We start from the raw sequence: 10,538 nt of genomic DNA, 5'->3' as shown, positions 1-10,538 counted from the left end.
CTGTTTCTTTTTTTTATTATCGTGCCGTGAAAAAACCCTGCCCAGCGCCGTCAGGGTCTTTTTATACGATTCAAAATACCCGCATTAAAAATGTGTAATGCGCGCTGACCAACTCAAGAAGAAGAAAAAACAGCGCGCAGATTGTTATTGTAATACCAGGCCGAAAGTTTTGAGTTGTTGCCGTTAGTCTTGTCATCCCTGTCAAACATGATAAAGGTATTTAGGAGGAAAGTAGTTAACGTTTAACGGCCGTTTCCACACAGAAACGAGCCCCGTGAAACGACGTCACGTCCCCATGTTCCGACCCGACCAATCGCCACTCGACAGAGGCGGAGTCGACGGATTTTCCCACATGAAAATGCGATGGCGCCCAACTGACTCTCCGATACCCTTTTTTTCTTTTTTTCGTTAATATATTACCATCAGCCGATGGCCGAGTCCCTCCATCTAGGGAAAATTCAATAAGGAAATCTCAACCAGTCGGCCGTTTCCAGACGCGTCGGAATTTTTATTTTCTTTCTCACGCGCAGCACAGTCTCACGAGCCTCTCGTCCAATCGTGTGATTTGAAATGAATTTTAATGAAGTCGCTTTGGCTGGGACGCTGGGTGTTTAGTTAGAAAATTAAGTTTTATTTTCGACTTGGTAATTCCTTCCCATTTAATTCATGGGAATATTTTGACGAGAAAATGTTGATAAAAATTTTGTTGCGCAGCTGGTCCTGCGTCGAGCGCAGGATCGTTGACTTGGAACATATGGCACCTTTGGTGATTGGGAGAAAAATAAAATGAAATCAATTTTCGTTCGACTCTTCGGATGAAGATGATTTGTCAATGGCGGAAGAATTTCCAACGACGAAAGCTTCATTCCAGCTGCCCATGGTTTTGTTAAAAGTTTCAATCTATTTTAATTCAAGAGAACATTAAAATTCTAATTGCAGAGTGAAATTTAATATTTGTAATTTTATACCTCGAACTTGAGAGTTTCGATTTGGTACAAGACAGTTTGCAATTTCAAGTCTTGGATCTGATCCTTTGTCTCATCTTTACACATTTGCAACGTCTGGTTCATGGCCCTGTTTTGCAGACCCAGAATGGTGATTCGATCCTTCTCCATTTCGCTTTCAATTAGGACGACATTGTCGGCGACTCGGGTCAGTTTGTCCTCGGTCACTTCCTGGATTGATATTTATGGCAGCCATAAAGTTATATCAGTTGTTATTTTTATTTTTTCTCAAAGAAAAATATTTACCGTGCGCTGTAGGGCCTGTTCGCACTGGACTTGGATTTCCGTCAAGTTGTAATTAAGTTGGTCGATGGCCAATTGCGTTTCTCTGGCCTGGAAATCGTTCTGCTCTCCAATCAACTCCATTTGTTCGTGCAGGCGATAATGGCGAGTTTCCAGCGAGTCCAGCACAGCTTCGTTGGCTTCTATTTTAGACTCCAATCGGTTGTATTGTTGAATGAATCCTTCCACTCGCTGCTCGATCGGTTCCATCACGGATGACGACTCCGCTGTGGGGACGCTTAGATTTTCCATTTTGCTTTCGAGATTTTGTTGCATATCGCGAACCGATTGGAGTGCATTTTTCAGCTCATTGAATTTGTGGTTCCAGTGGCTGTAGCGGCCAGTCGATCGGCCGTGATGGCCGTCAAAAGTGGAAGCGCTGGACTCGATGGAAGCGTTCCAGTCGGCTTTCAGCGACTGGACCTGTCAACATTTCATTAACGTTATAATCAATCGTCTCTTTTTAATTATATGGAGAATAATGGGGGTAGTAATTAACCTCTGAGGACACGTGAGCAACGTCCTTGAGGCAACGTTGGTGGTTTTCGGTCGTTTCCACTAAATCGGTGCGCAATTGAACCACTTCAGCCGCAATTCGTTGCCGTTCGACGCTTTCTTCCGTCCACTGATGACGTAATTGGTGGACTGCATCCTGATAATAGACAATTAAAAGTTAAATATCAACGATAGGTAACGTAATAATAATCAAAGTAGTACTTGAACAAGATTAATTTGTTTCTGGACATCGTCGGAGTGTTGGAGCGTCTTGGAAACGTTGAAATTCTGATTGATTTGATTGACGTCCGCTTTGAGGTTGCTGACAGATTTCAACAACCACTGTAAAGTTTTGACGGCATTTTCTGACGAAGTATCTCGAACGGTGCGCACCGAACCTCCTGATTTGCCCACCACTTCATCAACTTTGATTCTATAAAAGATCAATTGGATTTAAAAATACATGTGAATTAATTCCCAAACATTATATAAAAATATGCAACAACTTACTTGAGAAGGTCCAACTCGCGGCGGAATGATTCAATCACCTCGGCTTGGTGATTTTTATGAAGACCCAACTGTTCCAACGAGTTCTGCAGGCTCCTCATTTGCGTGTCAAATTGGGACAGGGCTCGGCTTTCAACCTCGAGGGCCGTGATAGTTTCCTTGGCCAATTTGACTTCTTCCTTTGACGAATAACTCGATTCGCTCGTCCGCTCTTGACGGCATTTTACTTCTTTGAGATCTTTCATTTCTCGAGTTAATTTGTGAATCGTCTCCTCCAGTTTGTTGATCCTCTTCCATTCCGATCGTCCGGCGGAAACTTGCGTTAACGCTAAAACCAAAACCAACAAGAACACGGGCGTTGGACACTCCATTTTCTCCTGACGTTCTGTGACGGACTTCTGCGACGGTATGACTGAATGCGACGGAATTGTTTGCCGTTTAAATGTCCCCCCTCATATACTACTGTATTCTCCCCCCCCCCCCCCCCTGCGCCATAGCTACTACTACACCAGATGGCCCTTTTTAGAGTTTCCCTTCCTTTTCTCTGCACCCCACATCTGCCATCGATATGTTTGTATGGCTGGTCACCGTTCCCTGTAATTTCCAACAGAAAATTTCTAAGAAGGGAGAAAAAACGGAAAACTGGAAAAGAATCACAAACACTTTGTAGCAATTAAATACTGGGCGGCTTTGGTTTAAAGAGTCCTGCCGATAAAAGTTTTTTAAGAAAATACTTTTGGAAGCCTCGAGTTAATTTGATGCTAATGAACCTAAAAGGGTCAACTAACGAGAAGCATATTGGCGAAGGGCGGAGGCGGATGGTAGATAATCTCTTCAGAGACACATTCGACCCATTTTCTTCCAGGGGTCAGTCCGTCCGTGGGAAAAGCGCAAAAATCAAAAATATCGATAGTTCAGTATATCTGGACTAAATTAGAATAACAATGCGAAGTGAAGCGTCAGTGACGCCACATTTTGTACAAAATCCTGGAAAAAAATAAAGTAACAGAATGATGAAGAATTGAGGGAGGTATTTTCCCCCGCATCCAGGTGTGTGCCATGTTGTTGGTAGAAGGGAGAGGGAAATGAAAAACCGTTGGCGATAGTACACTACGTCCCACCTTTATTGTATCAGATTCACAACAAACCCAACCCTCTTTTCTCTTCCCCCCAACAAATAAAAGCCTATCCGTACAATATAGCAACACATTGAATGAAAGAATACCTTCGAGCGCGTGCTGCCCTTTAAATGATCGACGTCTATGGTAACCGTTAAACATTAGATGCCGTGTTTCATCAAAAGCTTTTTTTTTCTTTCTAAGAATTATACATACATCGTATGTACACAGTGTATTTAAAATTTTCTTTTGTAAAGTGAAATAAAGAATAAATAACAACCCCCCCATGGAAAACGGTACCTACAACTCGTAGCCTCTAGAAGAAAGAATTCGTTTTTTTTGGCAACGTTCCCACATTGGATCATTTAGTCAATCAGCAAACTAGTCTAAGTGGGTCAACAGTTTTTTTTCCTAGAATCAACAAAAACAGATCTATCAGCGCAATGCTGAAAGCAGTTTGGTGTTTTTCTTCTTCTTTTAAATAGAATACCGCGACATGCTGATAGTTTGATTAGGATTTATCTCACTCAATCTGCTGATCCGAAGAAAATCCGGAGGCACAGGGGAAAGCGGTCCAACTCTTTGGTTGATTGACGGGCTATTTGAGTGTGTTGCCAGGCGTTGTCTCCTCGACCGCGACTCATCTCGGCGCTCAGTACACACCACTTGGATCCAGACAAATCAACTTCAAAGTCAATACAGCCTGTTGTTTTCATGGAAAAACTGTTTTTTAGCGAAGGAACATTCAAGATAATGATTTTTAACATTTGTAAGTATATGTATTAGCCTTTTACCATTTTCTAGGATTTGGCAGTGATCTGGTCCGCAAATTTTCCAAATAATTTCTCCATCCTCGTATGTTGTTCCAGGGCAAGATACGGTAGCTTGAAGAATAACCAGATTTGTTGACGATAAATCAAATTTCCAAGACAAGCTACTTTTCGGACTTCCTTCTACAGGTTTCACGAAATGTGTTTTTATAGAATTTGACGTGACAGTAAGGTTGAAATGAATGTAGAAATTTACCAACGCGGGCCAAGTAAGCCATGTTCCAGTCGTTTTCTGTTTTACGAAAAACAGCCTCCGCCTGGAACACTCCATTGATCCATTTGTCTATCGTGGTGTCTCCATCTGAGCGACGAACATACTTGTCCAAACTGGCACTACATTATAAGATGAGAGGAAGCGAATTAAGAATTAAGATTTACAAAATCAAGGAGTATACTCTTTCACACCTGTATACCAAGCAGAATTCTCCATTATTCATTTCATTCTCTGAAGGAGTCCAAATAATTGGCTTGTGCTTGGGTCGAGTCATCCCCAATTCACCGCGGGCTTGTCGCCAGGTGACATCACCACTCGTTCTACCTTGCACTTCACCTTCCTTGACTTCTCCTGGTAACAGAAACTCGGTCAACTCGCCAATGAGTCGTAGAGTCAGCGCCTCCCTTTGTGAAACACCAAGAGATGATTGAAGTTGTTGAGAAAGTCTGTTGGTTTGATGAAGAAGCCATTCTTCTGAAACCAGGTTTCTTCGTTTTAAAACCTGAAATACAAGCAGTAAGACATTTAAACACATTATTACATTTTATTCATCTATAAGCCGAACCTCTTTATGGTTTCGGACATAGCGCCATGTCACGTCTTGCACTTCGTTCTTGGAGAAAGCAATTACATAACAAAATTTCTTTCCCCAACCCGCTTCATAAAGAAGGGGCTTATCACAAACAGCTTCACAGGAATCACAATGTAACCTAAGTAAAAATAAAATTTATAAAAACTTTAAAACAGAACTTGATTATTTTTTTTTACCATCTTTTTAGTCTTTCTGAATAGACCTCTGTCCAAACATGATCTGTCCAATCCAATACATATCGGACATCATATTTCAAAGCCCTACAAATAAGAGTAAAGCAGTTGGCCCATTCACCACACCTTCCTCTTCTGGTCTGCAGAAGTTTTTCTATGAAAAGGTAAATTTTAATAACAAACTATTTTTTTAAAATATTGTTTATCTAACCAGGGTCATTGTATCTTGGAAATCTGTCTGTAGCCCCACAAGAGCTACACTTGTAATTTTCCACCCGGTTGGCACCATATCGCACATCCTCAGCACTTGGGACTCCCAGACCAACACTTTGCATGTCTGTGTTGCATGTGCTGCAAGTGGCTGCATCAAACCAACTAAAATAACTGTTTTTGAACCAGGATAATAATTCAATCAGTAGGGCATCCCGAAATAGTTCAGTGTCTGCTTTAGGATCACTTGAACAGTTCTGTTGAGCACGCACTAGTAAATCCGTAAGGGGGACGCAAGCTTTAGCCTTATCTTGCAATTCAGCATTTTCATATTTGAAAACATGCCGACTATTACTACTGAGACGTTGTAGAAATTCAACCTGCAAATGCGACATTTTTTTTTTACTAAAATGACGTGGAAAACAGAAGAGTAGAAAGCAGACGATAAGCTGCCAATTTTTGGGTTAAATCATGGACTACTAAAGCTAGAGGACGGGACACTTCGTCAATTCCTATGTCGGCTACCATTTTTTTTTTGTTACAGTAATCAATAGAGCTTTAGAAATGAGCTATAGTCTATTAAATTATCCCTATGCGGCAAATATTTAATTTCGGTGATATTTTAATTAGAAATTGACGTAGGTGTTCGTTAGTTGTCGCCGCCTAGCGGTGATTGTTGGTTTACCACTCTATGATTCTCTGGTTTTGTTTTGGTTTGATTTGATTAGGCGCGTCTGCTATCTGTGATTCTCTGGTGATTCTCTGGATTCTGTTTGTTTCTAAAAATCATAGTTTAGAATTCTTAGCGCTAGGTGGAGACAACCAACGAACACCTCTCCCGTCCCCTCAAAATTTAACCGCAAATATCTTTTAATTTAATAGCTTCACAAGAAAGGTGCTTTGGAGACTTAGAAGAATAGCTTTTTAAATCTCTATCGATTGACCCTTCTTAAAAAAATATGATCAAAAATCCACCCGACAAGCTATAACACGGCGGGATAGGACGAGTGTCCCGTCCTCTAGCTTAAGTAGTCCATGGTTAAATCTTGACATGATGTCGTGGCAATACGGTAGAAACCACGACACGCCACGACATCTGTCGTGGCAATAAAGAGAAAATTGTCTATTGCCACGACACGCCACGATACGCCTATACTTCCTCTCTGATCTCTCATATCGTGGCAATAACACGAAATTTGTCTATTGCCACGACATAATTTTTTTTAAATTCGACATTCACGCATGTTAGGTAAGGTTAGGTTAGGTTAGATTAGGTTAGGTTAGGTTATCTATGTCAAGTTTTTTACAGAAATATTTCAGCTGTAGTAGCTGAATGGTCAGTGATGAATGCCACCATGCGATAGCATGGCGTTCGATTATCCGTCGAATGGGTAATTTTTTATTTGGAGATTTCAACAAAGGTTGAGTTTCACGGGATAATTGACAAGAAAAATGATGCGGGAATTATGCACATGTAGTTTTACCCTACTTAGTAGTTTTCCTAAACATCTTCTGTGGAACTTAATACGAAAACGCATGTCGTGGCAATAGACAAAATTCGTGTTATTGTCACGATACGAGCAACCTGAGCCCCGGTCAAATCCGGAAACTTTTGTCTAGCCTAAAGTCGGACTGTTTTGCTATTCGCCCTTCCCCCCCAAAAGCTTGTTCTTTTATTATATACGAGTAACCTGAGCCCCGTTCAAATCCGGGGAATTTTTGTCTAGCGTAAAGTCGTACTTTTTTGCCATTCGCTTTTCTGTAGATTAATCATCTGCCCGTAATAGATTTTATCGTGGGAAATCTGCCCAGTACCTTACTTGAAGACTTCGTCATCACGGCGATGCTATAGACATCTGGTGGTGATGCTGGTTTTTGCGTCATCAAAGTCATCAAAGATCAAGATTTTGCGCCACGACATATGTCGTGGCAATAGATCTAACCAATATTTTGGTAATTTGAATTGGAGTAATAAAAGTGACCACTAGATGGCGAAAATGACACTGGACTCCAATGCACTGGACTCGCAATAAAAAAATATACTATGAAACGAGCATCCTCTCATGCGTTAAGGCTCGCACCCTAGCTGTGTGATATGGTATACAAGCGCAACAGCCGCTTCGGTTCCATTGAACACGTGTATTGTCACGCGAGGAGCCACAAGTAGCAGAATTCAAAGGATCGAATGACGGATGTAGTTCTAAAAGGGGAGCAAGAAAAGGGAGCGGTCCCAGTCCTTTGTTCTACGTCAAGGTTGTTGGACGTGAGTTTACGTTGTTCTCCCGAATATACTTATTTTGCGACGACTCGTTTACTGGTAAAATTCCGGATAACGAGTCGTCGCAGAATTCAGTCGTATATTCGAGAGAAAATACAATTGACTCAAAAAAACTTGTTAAATTGACAAGGGGCCGTCCATAAACGACGTCAAACGGCTAGGGGGGAGGGGCTAAGGCTAGTATGACGAAGGGGGGTTTAAAAAGTGTGACGTCACACAATCGGCAATACGCCATCTCTTGGTTGGTTTCTCAATCTTCACTTTTTTTCGAAGTTAGAAGAAACTGACTGGGCGTATCAGAGTATCGATTAGCCGTCCCGCTATTCTCTCATGTCAGCCTTTTGTGAGTGTATGCTATATATATGTGCATTTGCTGTTAATTATGGTCAGTTGAAAATATTATTTATTGTAAGGCCAATTACTCACGATTGTTGATTTCTTACATGGCGAAGCTTATTGGCGAAGCTTGGCAATTTACATATCTTGTAAGAATAAAACGGTTTGAATAAGTGAATTTATAAATAAATCAACTTCAAATTCATTGCAGACAATCAGCAGACAATATTTTCTTAAGACCAGTCCTTCAAATACTGAGTTTTGAGACGTGTCAAACAGATGGCCTAACTGTGGGCACAGATGGTAAAACTGTGTCAGGGCACACGAAATAGCGTTAACGGGATGAATTCTTCTTGCACTGTTATTTGACATAACAGAATCGACGCTGACGAAGAATTCATCGACGATTTTTTTCCCAGTTTTGCAAACAAAAAATATTGTGTAAAAAATTTTCCTCTAAAACAAATTTTGAAGTTGGAAAATGAGTAGGAAAAGTCACCCAGAACTAACCAGCGGCGCACTTCGGGTAATTTAAATTTTTTTTTAAATATTTAGCTGAGATAAATATTTTTCTTTTTCAATGCAGCACATCATTGAGAAAGGACTGCGTGCCAATGAAAATCCTATTCTACAAGTTTTGGTATGAAAGCTAGAACAAATTTTCTTCATTTGCAGTGCATTTAACATTTTCTTCTCTTGTAAAGTGTCACAAAGCTATACCAGGCGATAAAGGTGACGTTTATCGCCTCCTAATTTCTGATGGAAAGTATTCCTATGCGTATGGAATGTTACCTGGCAGCCAAAACCATCTAAAAGGGAAAAGGAGTTAAAGGGAAAGGAAAAAGTATACGAGAAAGACAAAATGCATAGGAGAAAGGAAAAATATTGTAGAAGGGAAAACAGTATAGTTGAAGGCAAAAATTATTGGTGAAGGCAAAAAGTGTTAAAGAGAATAAATAACAACATAAGAGAAGGAAAAAAAGGGAAATATAGGAGGGTAGAAGGTATCCTATACGAGTAGAGAGTAGACAAAGGAGCTCTGCAGGATTACTCAATTAAACGAAATTGATCCGGTTTCATCATTTGTTAATGATTTATCAAATTTAACATTGTTGATCTGTTACAGCACTCGAGTACAACAGCGTTCAAGGTTGTCACACGTCTTACGACGATAGTTGATCTGGCGTCCCCTTTTCAACAACACGTGATATATCAGCTTGACATTTCAATATCTCAAATTCAAACTGAAATATGACCTCTCATTTCTTGCATCTGACAGGCCAACAGATTACCTGTAATGCAAATTTGCCAAACTCTTCGTTATGCTGACTGAAATTGTCTCTGTTATCCATCAGTTCCTTAGTCTACTGTCCAGTACGGAATACGAAATCGCATTATAACTGTAAATCGAATTAGGTTTGGAAGATAAAATTTTTTTTTTCTCCATTTTAGGGTTATTGGTTTGGAACCGGATGAATGTTGTTTTCAAAACTGAAAAAGATCATCGAAGAACTCTTCGTCAACAGCAATTTGCTATTGCCAACAAACAGTGCATGAAGAGTTCATCCCCTAACCGCTATTTCATGTTCCGTGACACGCGGGATACGAATTACTTGAAATCTAAACTCAGGCGAAGGAGCAACCCGGAAGCGGCTCACCTCTGGAAGTTGAATGTTGAGCGAAGAAGAGTACTCTATAAAGTTCAAATGAATTTTATTTAAATCTTAAACGTGTCATCTAATTTAATGTAAATTCTAGTTTAACAATCGTCACAGATAATGTTGCAGTAGAATATTTTGGTTTATTATTTGAATTGATATAATATAGGTATAATAAAAAAAAAATTTCATACAACATTTCCAATGATGCTGAAGATTAATTTTATTTTTGTTATAGGTTCACGTTTAGCGGTGATGTTGCTGTCAAATGTGGCATGTTGTTGCAGCCTTAGGTGGTGCTGCACAAACAGTGCAGGACGAATTCAACTCGTGATTGCTGTTTCATGTGCGCCGACACGCAGGGTACGAATTACTTGTAATCTAAAATTGAGCGAAAATTGTGAACGAGAGTAGCAACGCGGAAGCGGCTCACTTCTGGGAGACGTTGAACGATGATGAAATGGAAGTGAAATGCAGTCCGTTCCGTTTCCGTTCCTGCCAAAAATCAGTCGCTATGCTTATGTAAAGAAATGTAAAAAATCAAAAATTTCTAACCCTTTGGGTAGTTTATCTGCTTGAGAAAAAACAAAAGTAGCTGTCGATGGAACATAAGGAAACGATCCTTACGTTTTTGCTTCAATCACCAATATAGATTGTCGTGGTACTTTTACTCGTTGTTTGGACACAATTGATATCTCTGGTGAGGCCACTTGACCAGAAGCTTCTCTAGCTAAATATATACTTTGATTTTCCCCATCCACCGTAAATCCGTGGCTTCTAATCGCATCCCACCCTAAAATACAGTCTTCTGATATCCCATCAGTAACAACAAATTCTTGCA

General features: G+C 40.3%; 2 protein-coding genes and 1 long non-coding RNA gene across 3 annotated transcripts; 1 reads left to right on the top strand and 2 right to left on the bottom strand.

Annotated features, from left to right (window-relative positions):
• Nucleotides 1-610: 610 nt before the first annotated feature.
• Nucleotides 611-2,881, bottom strand: LOC124329563 (citron rho-interacting kinase-like). The gene is made up of 6 exons (XM_046788648.1): nt 2,292-2,881; nt 2,004-2,214; nt 1,786-1,938; nt 1,251-1,709; nt 969-1,175; nt 611-900 (listed from the first exon to the last, which is right to left on the bottom strand). Exons 1-6 carry the CDS (start codon nt 2,657-2,659, stop codon nt 793-795), a joined length of 1,506 nt encoding a protein of 501 aa, XP_046644604.1. The 5' UTR covers nt 2,660-2,881; the 3' UTR covers nt 611-792.
• Nucleotides 2,882-3,016: 135 nt separating this feature from the next.
• Nucleotides 3,017-5,873, bottom strand: LOC124329564 (peptide-N(4)-(N-acetyl-beta-glucosaminyl)asparagine amidase-like). Its single transcript, XM_046788650.1, has 7 exons — nt 5,427-5,873; nt 5,219-5,369; nt 5,016-5,160; nt 4,642-4,952; nt 4,433-4,569; nt 4,201-4,359; nt 3,017-4,109 (listed from the first exon to the last, which is right to left on the bottom strand). The coding sequence occupies exons 1-7, from the start codon at nt 5,818-5,820 to the stop codon at nt 3,934-3,936; spliced, it is 1,473 nt and encodes a 490-aa protein (XP_046644606.1). The 5' UTR covers nt 5,821-5,873; the 3' UTR covers nt 3,017-3,933.
• A 2,610-nt stretch (nt 5,874-8,483) lies between these two features.
• On the top strand, nt 8,484-8,824 carry LOC124329416. Its single transcript, XR_006916794.1, has 3 exons — nt 8,484-8,565; nt 8,626-8,679; nt 8,744-8,824. It is a non-coding gene; the product is annotated as an uncharacterized LOC124329416 (long non-coding RNA).
• The last annotated feature ends 1,714 nt before the right edge of the window (nt 8,825-10,538 follow it).

Source organism: Daphnia pulicaria, chromosome 3 (genome assembly GCF_021234035.1).
Source record: "Daphnia pulicaria isolate SC F1-1A chromosome 3, SC_F0-13Bv2, whole genome shotgun sequence".
Taxonomy (NCBI): domain Eukaryota; kingdom Metazoa; phylum Arthropoda; class Branchiopoda; order Diplostraca; family Daphniidae; genus Daphnia; species Daphnia pulicaria.
Note: the sequence above shows the minus strand (reverse complement) of the source record. Positions and strands in the feature narration are given on the sequence as shown.

Bases quoted from the DNA above. Each gene is read 5' to 3' on its own strand.
- LOC124329563 (XM_046788648.1), bottom strand. From the start codon at position 2,659: ATGGAGTGTCCAACGCCCGTGTTCTTGTTGGTTTTGGTTTTAGCGTTA. The intron at 1,176-1,250 runs GTAAATATTTTT...ATATCAATCCAG, and splicing joins AACAGGCCCTACAGCGCACG to GAAGTGACCGAGGACAAACT. The intron at 901-968 runs GTATAAAATTAC...GAATTAAAATAG, and splicing joins TCGAAACTCTCAAGTTCGAG to ATTGAAACTTTTAACAAAAC.
- LOC124329564 (XM_046788650.1), bottom strand. From the start codon at position 5,820: ATGTCGCATTTGCAGGTTGAATTTCTACAACGTCTCAGTAGTAATAGT. The intron at 4,570-4,641 runs GTGTGAAAGAGT...CTTATAATGTAG, and splicing joins GAATTCTGCTTGGTATACAG to TGCCAGTTTGGACAAGTATG. The intron at 4,110-4,200 runs GTAAAAGGCTAA...TGAAAACAACAG, and splicing joins CTGCCAAATCCTAGAAAATG to GCTGTATTGACTTTGAAGTT.